We start from the raw sequence: 14,425 nt of genomic DNA, 5'->3' as shown, positions 1-14,425 counted from the left end.
AGCCCCCGCCCCGAACCCCAACTTGTGTCAAATATCATTCCAACGGTCCACCTCCTCTTCCTCCGTTGGCCGGAGTTAGATGACCCTAACTCTTACCCATGGGCAACACAGGGGGGACGGCAGGAGGCTGGGCTCTGGGACCGGGGCCAGGGGGAATGGGATGGGCAACCCAGGGGGGACGGCAGGAGGCTGGGCTCTGGGACCGGGGCCAGGGGGAATGGGAGTGTTGAGTCTCCGGAAGAAGGAGGGCACAGCGAAACACCTCCTGCTTATCTATCCTTTGGAATTTCAGCGCAGGGTGCTGAGCAGGCAGAGGAGTGGGACTCTGCGTCTGGGAGAGATCTCCCCAGTCCCAGCAGACACAGGGTGAGGCACGCACGTAAGTAGCCACCCTCCTCCTCCCTCCACCCCCTCATTAATTTACTGTAGATCGAGTACCAATGTAAATCTGTGCAACTCAAAACTATGTGGTAATTTTCTCTGTGTTGCATTTGGCTTAAAATGAAATAAAACATTGTTAGAAATGTTATTTTAATACAACAATTTGAAAAGAAAAGGCATGTCAAATGTAATTGGCTTGTTGTCACTTAAATCATGTTATTTGTATTGTAAAGGAACTACTGTTATTGCTGCTACAAAGTACAGTGACGTTTATAAAGCAAAATAGATAATGATGCAATGTTTGAATTTGGACTGAAGGGCATGACTGCTGGGATGTGTGCTTATTGGAAGTGGGCATACAGGCTGACTCTCCTGTGCATTTAATAGTCTGAGTGGATCATAATAAAATACGACCATCCATGCCTCTGATGAGACTGGCAGAAGGGAATTTGATGGACACCACCATGTGTCATCCTGGCTTGACACCCGATCCCTTTTCAAACCATTAGCCTTGACTGTGTAATGGAAAGTTAGCTCCTCACTTTTCTTGCCTCAGAGACCCCCCTAAGTTAGCTCTAAAATGAGACTAGTGCTTTTATTGCATCTTGCAATGTGGACCTAAAAATAAAAGTGCACAGTTGCAGAGTCTGCAGGTCCAGGCGATACTGAAATTAAAGCACATTAAAAGTAGCTGTCCGACTTTGGTGAATGTTTACCCTCATTGGATTTGCTGTCAATGTATGTTATATGCACAAAGCAAACAGTTTGTTGCAAAGACCATGCAAACTCTATATTTATTATTAAATTTGACTTTTTAAATGGGGTCAGATGTTTTGATAAATATTATTTTAAATGAACACAAAGTGTAATTATGTGTTTTTACATTGTTATTCTTTTTAGTTTAATCCTCCAAGTAAAGCCTCAACTATGCAATAAATAATTTGAGTTCATTCAGTCTACAACACTGGCAGATGGACAATAACAGAAAAACATGGATAAATCAGATTGACCAAACATAAATTGTTTGAAGAGTTAAAGGAGAAGTATTTTACATTTTTAAATGTAACGTTAGATGGTTCCTTCTCCTGAAAGTAGTCTATAGCCCAGGAAAAAACATTAATCCATGGTTCGGTTTTCTTTAAACGTCAGCTAACTTTAGCCACCGCTAGCTGAAAACAATGGGAGTGGTGCATGCTTGTGGTGCATGTTAAAAAAACTGGATCACCTTTAAGTAACTTTAAACCAAATAACTACATTGATTCAAGTTGATTTGGCTGTGAACATTTTAACAGGCCCTGCATGCATGCTCCCTACTTCCATAGATTTTTTGTTATTGTATAGTATAATACTGAACATCCCTTTTAACATTTAAAGTATTAACAATGTAGGAGTATAGTAAGTAACATATTATTTTAATGTAAAGATGAAAGTTGTAATATTAACAGGTTGTGTCTGTTGTCTAATGTTGCAAATCCTAATATGTAAATTGGATATATCTGTCGGCAAAAATATATATATTAACATCCTCTAGTGGACACTAAAAACTTTACAGCTCTTCGGATAAAATAAAATAAATTCTAAATTTCAATGGACTGAAATCGAACTTAAAAACTATCATATTTATATTATTTGTATTAGTTGTTTACTTATAATATGACTATTTAAAAGTATTACTAGACTGCACAGGGTCTTTATATAAGCCAGGGGTAATTGGCTAGGTAGCTAGTTTTTCTTCAACTGTGTAGTCAGTTTACATGACATCCATCACATCAATAGACGACAGTGTTCTGTAGACCTTAGGGTGGAAGCTTCAAGTAAATTGAAGTGTTTGCTATAATACAATACGAGCCATTTGTCAGGAGCCATCGTGACAAGATAATAAATAGGTCGGGAATTAAACTTCAAATCTCTGGCTCTCTATTTTTTCCTTTATTTTGGAGTTAAGTCTAAATATTATGAAGATAAAGGTTATTCTAAAATATTGGCCATTAATGTTTGAATGATTTGTAATACATAATGAAATAATGGAGCTCGTTGTTTGGAAAGTGACATCCAAAGTTGTCTGTCTCCAAGCCTTCTATTTATAATGTAGTAAACTAAGGTACTGTACATGATAAATTCCTTTTCTCATGAATCATGTAGGCTGCCATGATATTAGCATGATATTCATGAACACAAACTGTTTTGCAGAACGGCAAAGAATGATATGTGAACCATACTAATTCAATTCAATTCAAGACAAAAAAGGCTAGATTTACCATAGATGCTGAGATCATCAAGGCAGAAGCAACTAAGTTGAATAGATATTTCTATTCGATATCCATTATATTCTGCAGCTAACCCCATGTACAATGTATTCGTAAAGTATTCAAGACCTCTTCACTTTGTTACGTTACAGCCTTATTATAAAATTGATTAAATTATTGTTTTTCCTTATCAATCTACACACAATCCACCATAATGACAAAGCGAAAACAGGTTTTTAGACATTTTTGCATAAGTATTCAGACCATTTGCTGTTTCCATTGATCATCCTTGAGATGTTTCGACAACTTGATTGGAGTCCAACAGTGGTAAATTGATTGGACATGATTTGGAAAGGCACGCACCTGTCTATATAAGGTCCCAAAGTTGACAGTGCATGTCAGAGCAAAAACCTAGACATGAGGTCGAAAGAATTGTCCGTAGAGCTCCGAGACAGGATTGTGTCGAGGAACAGATCGGGGGAAGGGTACCAAAAAATGTCTGCAGCATTGAAGGTCCCCAAGAAAACAGTGACCTCCATCATTCTTAAATGGAAGAAGTTTGGAACCACAAAGACTTTTCCTAGACCTGGCAGCACAGCCAAACTGAACAATCAGGGGAGAAAGGCCTTGGTCAGGGAGGTGACCAAGAACCCGATGGTCACTCTGACAGAGCTCCTCTGTGGAGATGGGAGAACCTTCACGAAGGACAACCATCTCTGCAGCTCTGCCAGACGGATGCCACTCCCAAGTAAAAGGCACATGAAAGCCCACTTGGAGTTTGCCAAAAGGCACCTAAAGGACTCTCAGACCATGAGAAACAAGATTCTCTGGTCTGATGAAATCAAGATTGAACTCTTTGGCCTGAATGCCAATTGTTACATCCAACATCTCTGGAGACACCTGAAAATAGCTGTTCAGCGACGTTCCCCATCCAACCTGACAGAGCTTGAGAGGATCTGCAGAGAAGAAAGTGTGCCAAGCTTGTAGCATTATACCTAAGAAGACTCAAGGCTGTAATTACTGCCAAAGGTGCTTCAACAAAGTACTGAGTAAAGGGTCTGAATATATGTTTAAATGTGATATTCAGTATTTTATTTTTAATAGATTTGCAAAAATGTCTAAAACACAGTTTTTGCTTTGTCGTTATGGGGTGTTATGTGAATAAGGCTGTAACGTAACAAAATGTGGAAAAAGTGAAGGTGTCTGAATACATTCCGAATGTACTGTAACTTAAATGGCAATTGAGAAAGCTACACCCTAAAAGTAATCGGTTGATGACATTCTCAGGACACAGATAATTTGAAATGGGTAGACAGTGCTCTTGTAATGTCCTTTATGTGGGGTACTTCATGTGATACCTCCTGACATTACATATGCATCATTCTGAGGTAGCAAAAAATCATAGTTTATGTATTTACATTGCATTGATAAAATCTCTTTCTTTTTATCTCTGTCCTCTCTCCTCATATCTCCCCTCCAGGGCCCAGACAGAGCAAGAGCCAGTCAGACAAGCAGGTGAATGAAGCCAATTCTAAATGTAAAAGCATTGCTTTGCTGTTGACCGATGCACCAAATCCCAGAAACAGAGGGGTGTTGATGTTCAAGAAGCAGCGGCAAAGGGTTAAGAATTATACACTTGTCAGCTACAGGACAGGTCAGCACCAGTTTGACGACAAAAACGGCGAAGACATAGAAAGTGAAGACGGCAAAACGGTCAGGTTTACTTTGACCACTAAAGATTATTCAGAACTTGAAGAAGACTACTCAATGACTGTACAAGAACGAGACGTCAATTTAAACTAGGAGAACCTTGGAATAGCCAACATATTTCAGCACCTGGAAGAGATGGAGCGACTGCCAGAGACAAGAGGCAAGGGCGTGGCAATGTTTGCGCAGCGCCGCCAGAGGATGGATGAGATTGCCTTAGAGCACGAGGAAATGAGGTGCAAAGGCTTACCAGGCGAAGGTATTGTAGAGCTTGAAGACACAGAACTGCACAAGTCTTACAAAATGGATGAAACTTACGTGCAATCCAATCATGCTCATGGCAATCAACAACTGCAGTGCAAAGAAAACCAACAGGAGGTGCAACAATGTACTCACATGATGAACAGAATGCCCAACCACCTATCTAGTGCCATACCAAAGCCTCTTGTGCCCAACAGAACAGCGAAGCCCTTCCTGGGATCCCAAAACAGAGTGCCTATCCCATTCTCTCCTCTTAGTGGTGTCACTAGTCCAGTGAAGCATCATGAACTCAAATTCAAGGTATCAGTCCCTACACACACAGTTCCACAGGTCTGGTCCCCAACTGGGGACTTCATAGCGTCGCGTGATGAACGCATATCTGTACCAGCAATCAAGACTGGCATCCTACTAGACTCAAAAAGAAGAGGTGCTAATAGAGCATCCTCTGATCAAGCATCCAATGCCTATATTCAAAACAGAGGGGAAAGAAGATCATACATTGAGTCAGGAGAAGAGGAAGACTACTTTAGTCTTGGTGCTGAGGCATGCAACTTTATGCAACCCCGAACAGTCAAGCACAAGTATCCCCCACCTGTTGCACCAAAGCCTAGCATCAACCCAGCCTGTCCACCATGGCTGAAGGAGAGTTCTTCAAATGTGCTACTTCACCCGGGTCCAATCCCAGCATCTTTCCCAAGTCCAGTGGGGGCTCCTCCTCAGCAATACTTCAAACAACAAGACTGGCTTTTGCCTCAGCAAATGGTGAACCCCCGTGAACCACCCCAAACTCAGGCACGACCGCAGCCACCAATGAGCACCGGGGCACCAGCCAACTCAACATCACCCTCTCAACTTCAGCCAACCATGAATAGCTGGAGTCCACAACCATCGCGGTCCCCAGTGAGGTTTCAGGCCCCAAACCCAAATCACACGGCACCTCGCCAACTCACAGTCTCAAAGAATAAGTCCCCAAATCCTTCGGTGGAATCTTGCCCACCTCAACAAGAGATCACTTACAGCCACGCAGCCAAGGCACCGTCTACATCTCCAATGGGTCACATCTCTGAGGGCCATGTTAGTCCAGCCATAAATGGTCCAACTCTGAGGGGAAGAGGTGCCGAACTCTTTGCCAAGAGGAAGACCCGTATGGAGAAATATGTGGTGGACGCCGAAACAGTTCAGGCCAACAAAGCAAAGTCTCCTTCCCCCACCACCTCCCTTCCAGGTGCTTGGAGATACTCATCGAACGTTCGAGCCCCATCTCCTTTGTCATACAATCCCCGTCATGCTCCTTGCTATCCCCCTGCAGGAGCTAAGCAGCCACCTTCAACAAGTCCAAAAATCAAGCCAAAGACCAAGGCGAAAACAAAACCACCACCCCACAAGCACATGGATGCCCTAGATGTCTTGAAACATCAGCCTTACCAGCTGGACTCTTCACTCTTTAGATATAACGTAGGCACTGAGGCTGAAGGCCTTAGCCCTAGCCTCAAAATGGCTCCCATCCCAACCCCTGAGTCAAACCCACCATTGAGCCCTAAACCTGCCCCTGTTGTCAGCCCTAGACCTGCCTTTGGCATTTCTCTTTACCCTGCCCATGATCTTCCCCCAGCAAACCAACCATGCAAGCCCATAGCTCCTGCTAAGTCTACTAGATCGGTGAGTGTCCTATACCCTTTCGGCTGTCAATCTACACAGTCAAGTGAACCACTCCCATTTAGCAAGCAACTGTACTGGAAGCATAATGCTTCACCTGCTCTGCATGATATCCCCAAAAAAGCTACCCAAGCTCCAAGCACCCACTGCCCTATACCCACAAGCACTCCCCATCAGCTATCTCTCAGTGTCAACTCAGAATCTATGTCTTCTATACCCTTTGATGCTGATGTCCTCTCTAGAGGTACCATTCAAATGGCTCCTCGGCCTACATTTTCTGCCAAAAAGCAAGCGGTAACAACCAAACAGTGGAGGCATGTCATTCTGCAACATTAGTCCCAACCCACTGCCCCATTTTGATGTTGCAGAAGATGCAGAGATTATACACTATTTCTTACCATTTCTAAAGCACCATTTATTTAAAATGGTTTAAATTAAATTAGATGTGTCCTGCCAAGTATTTCAAATAATATACTTATTTTTGGTAATATCTCTGCATTGTTGCGGTGTCAAACTGTCAACCTATATCTTCTTACTTTCTACTACACATACGGTAGTATGCAAACCTATCACAAAACATTTTACATGACAACTTAGAACAATAAAACTAAACAATAAATTCAATATTTAAAGAATACACATTATGCATGACAGGTCAACAAGGGAAACCAATGAATGCATTTTCATTATGTTCCTCTCTCTAGCTTTACACATTTTTTTACAAATTGCAGAACATTTAGATGTATAGTAAATTAACATGAGAAAACAAATGCCTCTGTCTTTGTCTTATGGAAGTCATTTTCCAGACCAACAACCTGTGTTATACCAGTGCTTATATACAGATAAAATATGTCAGTAGGTATCACTGCGTATGGTTGTTATCATTAATTGGCCACTCTGCCACCCTGCCTCGATCTACCTCTTTTGCTTGAGTTAACGCCCCACTTCAACTTCATAATGCTATCTGTTTGCTTCATAGCTTGTAAAACAATGAAATTAGAGACTAGCTGTACATGAGTGTTTCAGAATGAGAAACTATTGAGAATGAGAGACTATTGTAGGTGTTGTTAATGAAGCTGTGAATGAAGCTAATGTTAGCTACTGCTAATACCAATGTAGTGTTTGCCAATGAAGCTAGTTAGCTAATTTTGCTATCTATTGATACACAGTTTAGAAAGTCAGGGTAGCTGCTATATTGTTGTCTGCAGCGCTAGATCATTAGTGAAGATACAGATACTAGCACGGGAAAGTTCTATACCCATTAGGCATAAGAGGAAGAATTCAACAAAAAAGTCCCCTCCTTGGCTGAAGTTTTGGTCCCACTAGGGATACGGCGTGTTGAGTATTCTCAGGAAATTGTGATCAGTTGTGTGTGCAGCTGAAAAGAGGAAACATTTCTAGTTTGTCTATGGTGCCTTGCCTCGCCTTTTTTTTGTGTAAATTAATTTATGTTTAGGGTAGCCTGTATTCACCAGTGGTGTCATGACCACATGACACCACCATTATCATTATTGCAACAGTAATGTTCATACCCATAGGAAATGTTAAACAGTGTGGGTAGGTTGGATGCTAGTCAAAATGTATGCAAAATGATAGCAACGATAGTGCCTAACATATAAACAGGGGGGTTTGTTCATACTTTTGTGATGACTATGATTAGAAGAGATATAATAATAACAATAATAGGCACTATATTTGGATGCAGACCTCTTACAATTCCTTCAGTCTCATTCCAAACTATATTTAATAGTGTGATACAGCTCAAAGCTTTTCCTAATTGTGTTTGTAAAGCCCCCACTACATCTTTGTGTTGTTGACAATGTGGAATTTTGTATTTTATTGTCAATTATGGCCAGTCACTTAGTGGTTTTTATCAACATATTCATTTTAACACTTAATAAAACATGTTTTATGTTCAGGTTAATTGATATATATGTTACAAATAATCCTTTTGTAATTTCCAATCAGATTGCTGACTTGACCTTTTCTGTCCTTTGTTACGTTTATTGTTCCTCTTTTATGTGTTCCATTGTATATTGCACGTTTCGTAGCACAATCTTGCTATTAAATATCTCCCTTTCCCTGTGTATGTTTTTATATTTCATTACTACTGCATGGACTCTTGCAACGTTTTATTTTATGAATGCATCACGCTTGAATTATTGTACCACACACTCATATTGTAGTACCTCTTCTACTTTAATGTTGCCTATGTATTTGCTAATGATGCCAATTAATGGTACCTTAAGCAATGTCTGGTTAAAAACAATCATGATAAAACGATGATTTCCTCATTGTGTATAATGCAGGTCAGTTCACATTTAAACTATATTTGAGTCCTTTCCTCCTGTTTAAGACACTTTTCTAGGTTTATGTTTTCAATGACTTGTTAGGGCAATGTGTTACTAAGGCAATGTGTTACTGTCCACTAAAACAGGTATTTGCTGAAACCCAAAAGTTGCATGGAGACCTGCTATGAGCAAAGGGCTCACCGTTTCCAAATATAGCTCAGACTCACCATCTTTAAAACATGCTATCCCTTTCGAAAAGTTAGCTCTGCTAAGCAGAGACCCGATAAGATCAAACCTTGCCAAAGGTAAGTGCTGAAAACGAACCCTCTTCCCAGCCATTGGTCTTAATTAGCCAAGGGGACTCGTGTATTTTAAGGAGAAACGACCCCATTACGTCACCCAGCTATGTTTGGAACATGAACACTGAACAAAATGTGCAGTGATAATGCATCATCAGGTTTGAGGGCCTGTTCACTACTGTGATTATTTATAGGCATTCATCTCCAGGCCACAATGCTACTGTATGAGAGAGTGATATGTTGTGAAAAAAATAGCAATAGTCATGGGGAAAGGTCATGGATGGTGATGAACACCCAGTTTAGTAGAATTGGCCTGTGTCCATATGAAGAGATTGAAAGTGGATGTCCTGCTCTTTCACGGGAGGCAATGCCCTCTGACACTGTGTGTGTGTGTGTGTGTGTGTGTGTGTGTGTGTGTGTGTGTGTGTGTGTGTGTGTGTGTGTGTGTGTGTGTGTGTGTGTGTGTGTGTGTGTGTGTGTGTGTGTGTGTGTGTGTGTGTGTGTGTGTGCGTGTGTGCGTGTGTGTGTGTTTTATTGGACCGCAAAATGAATCACCTTACTGCACTGGATGAGGAATCTTCTCTCTTTTCTGCTCAAGCATTCCAGGCCAAAACAAGTTGTATAGAACTACTGTTCGTTGGAAACAGAGGGGTACAGTGTCACGAACACGTTTATTTAGTGCCTCATGAATACATGTGCATTACATTACTTTTGGTATTTTATATTTCGACCCTGAGCCCCAGTGTGTACAGTATGCTTTATAATAGCAGATTCACATCAATCAAGTACAATGTCCTTTTCTCCCAGGGTCTTGGCAGAAGCTACTCTCTGTCCCTACCCAGACAGTCATCTATGTCCCCTGTGAAAACCCCTGTGTTCCATCCATCTCTCGGGAGACAGACCTCCTGGCAGGAAAAAGTCACCCTCAAGCCCCCCAGCCCTTGGGAAGCTGCCTCCCGGAGCCCCCTGGGTCTGTTGGACGATGCCTTCCAATTACAGAACTTCCCTCAGTCCATCTCCACTAACGTCAACTCCGCCGCCAACCAACAATCTCTTCCGGAACCTCCGGACGAACGGAAGCGCAAGGTGTCATTGGACGCCCCCAGTGTCAGTGTTGGTTACTATCACGCGCCACCCCCAGCAATGCATACTAGGTCTATGAGTTTGACCTCTGCCCCTGTTTACGGGCCTCCCTTCAGACAGGCCCAGCCTCTGTGGTCATGGGTGAGTGCTACCGTTGGACATATGGGTCGAGGCCCAGGCCACCCGTGTCAGTCCCGCCACGCTACCTTGCCATGCACAACTATGAGAAGGTAATCTCGCACAGCTATTTGTACATCCTCAGCTAGATGACATAAACAAAAAAACACTGCACTGCAAAAAAAACACTGTAAGAACAAATGTAGAAAATGTAATTGGATGTACATATGTAATCAATAGGGTCAGCATATTATAATTAACAATTGAATCAATGTAGTGTTTCCTTTTTTTAAGAGGGGTATAGTGTCATGCACGCAAAAACAGTGTTAATGTAGTTGTTGCAATATTGCAAACGGACGTGGCAGTTTCACCACTGTGGATTCTAGCTTTAAAGGTTTTCATTTCTGGAAAAAAAGTACTGTCCCGTGGCCACAAGGGGGCAAATAATTAGTATCTCATTCTCTACTATAATTCTGATCAGTGAAGTGCATTCACACACATTTATAAAATGTTCTAATGTATGTTCCATTGGATGTTCTGTACCAGAAAAGTTCAAATTCAAAACAAGTTTTATGAATTTGTATAAATGGATACATGATAGGCCTATTATTTATTTGCATGTGTTTTACATTGATTTACCTCTAAACGTAAGAGGTGTGCAAGGTGATGAGTGAGAAAATGACAGATGGCCGGGAAATGAAAGTTAGATGTGTTGAACCTATAACTTACATGTTTTATTTTCCACATAGTATGAAAACTAAATAGAAAAATGTATTGAGTACTGTAACAGTATGTGATGTAAACGGTAACATCTAAAATACAAATACAGTGAATTGCTAGGGTTCCTTGATGGTTTGTGTAATATGCACAACAGCATGTGTAGCAGGTTAGATAGCAAGTACCAAGTGCACATGCTGATGAAAACAATCAATATTCATGTTCACGTTCAGACAATCCCTTATGTTACTATGACAATTAAGGAAACTTAGAAATGTCTTAAAATAATAATTAAAATGTCTGATTTTATTGCTGAAATATATAAAATGAACAGTGTTTTTTTTAAATATAATTCAGTCAGTTTGCAAAACATAGTCACACACCATATTCAAGACCACGCCATTGAAGAGGTTGAAGTTTCTGTGATTGGTTTGGCACTTCTGTGAAAGGCATGTGAAATGTGTTACACTTTCATATGGACTGTGAATGTGTTGAAGATATTGTAACTTTTATCACTTGATTGTGTTGTTAATTTGTTGCAGCACTGAAGATAAATATTGCACTCTTCCAATAAAACGTTCACGTTGTCGAGTACGCCGTGCCTCTGACGTTTTATTTAATGAACATGTATGTTAAGATATGCAGGATTTGTGAAATGTTTCTTCCATGTTGGAATTTTTTTTATCCATTCAAAATGTTTGGTATGCTGAATTCGTTGAGAAACAAACAATTGCTGAATACCAATAACACATATATTAATATATTAGATACATGTATAGAAATGGAGTGGAATGTGGAGAGTTAGTAGAAAGAGTACTTTTATAAAGTTTACACTCCACTGCAGCTAAAGTGTTTGTTTTGCTAACATGTCAGGTTATTGCTTTGACATCTGTCACAAAGCATCTCCACAGGTCCACCCAGGGACTAGTAAGTGATGGTTACATAATCACAGCAGAGACTGAGCTATTGGGAGATGACTGGTGGGAGATGAACAGTGGTAGATGATTCATACTAAAATAAAATTGTATGTGAAAACGACTTTACACAATGTAAATTATGTCGAAAAGAGAAAGTTACAATTTTAAATATGAGAAAAAGCTAAAAACTGAGTCTCACTGTCATACATTTTTTTAGGTGTGAAGAGAGCCAAATGACACCCTAACCATTTCATTCTACAGTGATAAAACATATAAACGCAACATGCATCAGTTTCAAAGATTTTTCAGGGACAGGGATCCATAGATTAGGGTCTAATTTATTTATTTAAATAGACACATTTCCTTATGTGAACTACATAAGGAAATGTGTCTATTTAAATAAATAAATTAGACCCTAATCTATGGATTTCACGTGACTGGCCAATCAGAATGAGTTTTTCACCACAAAAGGGCTTCATTACAGACAGAAAGATCAACGTTGGAGGCAGCTTATGGTAGAGAAATAAACATATAATTCTCTGGCAACAGCTCTGGTGGACATTCCTGCAGTCATCATGCCAATTGCACGCTCCCCCAAAACTTGAGAGATCTGTGGCATTGTGTTGTGTGACAAAACTGCACATTTTACAGTGGCCTTTTATTGTCCCCAGCACAAGGTGAACCTGCGTAATGATCATGTTGTTTAATCAGCTTTTTGATATGCCACACCTGTGGATGGATTATTTTGACAAAGGCTAAAATGCTCACTAACAGCGATGTAAACAAATTAGTGCACAAAATTTGAGATCAATATGATTTTTGTACGTACGGAACATTTCTGGGATCTTTTATTTCAGCTTATGAAACATGGAACCAGCACTTTACATGTTGCGTTTATATTTTTGTTCAGTGTACTTTTGTAGTTTCATTTTTACACTGAATGTTTTAATATTAAAATCTATTGAGACAAATAGCTGACAACAAGTCTATATTAGGATTGAATAACATGAGAAGAACCAATCATTTCAGAAGTAGTTAGACAATTCAAGCAGTAAGTTTGTTTCTTGGCAGCACTATGAAGATAAATTATTTAGTATCTTGACTAGAGGTCGACCGATTAATCGGAATGGCCGATTAATTAGGGCCGATTTCAAGTCTTCATAAAAATAAAAATAAATATCTATATATTTTTTTTACACCTTTATTTAACAAGGCAAGTCAGTTAAGAACACGTTCTTATTTTCAATGACGGCCTAGGAACGGTGGGTTAACTACCTTGTTCAGGGGCAGAATGACAGATTTTTACCTTGTCAGCTCGGGATTCAATCTTGCAACCTTACAGTTAACTAGTCCAATGCTCTAACCACCTGCTTTACATTGCACTCCACGAGCTGCCTGCCTGTTACGCGAATGCAGTAAGAAGCCAAGGTAAGTTGCTAGCTAGCATTAAACTTATCTTATAAAAACCATCAATCAATCAATCATAATCACTAGTTAACTACACATGGTTGATGATATTACTAGTTTATCTAGCATGTCCTGCATTGCATATAATCGATGCGGTGCGCATTCGTGGAAAAAGGACTGTCATTGCTCCAACGTGTACCTGACCATAAACATCAATGCCTTTCTTAAAATCAATACACAGAAGTATATATTTTTAAACCTGCATATTTAGCTTAAAGAAATCCAGGTTAGCAGGCAATATTGACCAGGTGAAATTGTGTCACTTCTCTTGTGTTCATTGCACGCAGAGTCAGGGTATATGCGATAATAACAAACGTTTTGTTTTCAAAATGATCATTTCCGGATTCGACCATATTAATGACCAAAGGCTCGTATTTTTGTGTGTTATTATGTTATAGTTAAGTCTATGATTAAATATTTGATAGAGCAGTCTGACTGAGCGGTGGTAGGCAGCAGCAGGCTCGTAAGCATTCATTCAAACAGCACTTCTGTGCGTTTTGCCAGCAGCTCTTCGCTGTGCTTCAAGCATTGAGCTGTATATGACTTCAAGCCTATCAACCCCTGAGATTAGGCTGGTGTAACCGATGTGAAATGGCTAGCTAGTTAGTGGGGTGCGCGCTGATAGCGTTTCAAACGTCACTCGCTCTGAGACTTGGAGTAGTTGTTCCCCTTGCTCTGCATTGGTAACACTGCTTCGAGGGTGGCTGTTGTCGATGTGTTCCTGGTTCGAGCCCAGGTAGGGGCGAGGAGAGGGACGGAAGCTATACTGTTACACTGGCAATACTAAAGTGCCTGTAAGAATAGTCAAAGGTACCAGTATATGAAATACAAATGGTATAGAGAGAAATAGTCCTATAAATACTATATTAACTAGAACCTAAAACCTCTTACCTTGGAATATTGAAGTCTCATGTTAAAAGGAACCACCAGCTTTCATATGTTCTCATGTTCTAAGCAAGGAACTAAAACGTTAGCTTTTTTACATGGCACTTATTGCACTTCTACTTTCTTCTCCAACACTTTGTTTTTGCATTATTTAAACCAAATTGAAAATGTTTCATTATTTATTTTATTTTAAATGGATTTTTATTGTTCACTCAGTATTGTTGTAATTGTAATTATTACAAATACATTTAAAAAATCGTCCAATTAATCGGTATCTGCTTTTTTTGGTCCTCCAATAATCAGTATCGGTATCGGCGTTGAAAAATCATAATCGGTCAACCTCTAATCCTGACAGCACTTATCTTAGAAGCCCCATGAACATACAGTCATTTCTGTAA

The 14,425-nt window shown here is 40.1% G+C and overlaps 1 protein-coding gene across 2 annotated transcripts; it reads left to right on the top strand.

Moving 5' to 3' along the window:
* The first annotated feature begins 292 nt into the window (after window positions 1-292).
* LOC110497484 (synaptopodin-2) lies at window positions 293-11,352 on the top strand. Of its 2 annotated transcripts, none has more exons than XM_090210780.1 (3): window positions 293-366; window positions 4,108-6,254; window positions 9,649-11,352. In XM_090210780.1, the coding sequence occupies exons 2-3, from the start codon at window positions 4,473-4,475 to the stop codon at window positions 10,156-10,158; spliced, it is 2,292 nt and encodes a 763-aa protein (XP_090066906.1). In that variant the 5' UTR covers window positions 293-366; window positions 4,108-4,472; the 3' UTR covers window positions 10,159-11,352. The 2 variants fall into 2 exon arrangements, with proteins under 2 accessions (XP_090066906.1, XP_021429288.3); XM_021573613.3 differs by having other exon boundaries at window positions 293-379.
* The last annotated feature ends 3,073 nt before the right edge of the window (window positions 11,353-14,425 follow it).

The sequence above is a fragment of the Oncorhynchus mykiss genome, chromosome 19 (assembly GCF_057628025.1).
Source record: "Oncorhynchus mykiss isolate SJ-2025 chromosome 19, ASM5762802v1, whole genome shotgun sequence".
Taxonomy (NCBI): Eukaryota; Metazoa; Chordata; class Actinopteri; order Salmoniformes; family Salmonidae; genus Oncorhynchus; species Oncorhynchus mykiss.
Note: the sequence above shows the minus strand (reverse complement) of the source record. Positions and strands in the feature narration are given on the sequence as shown.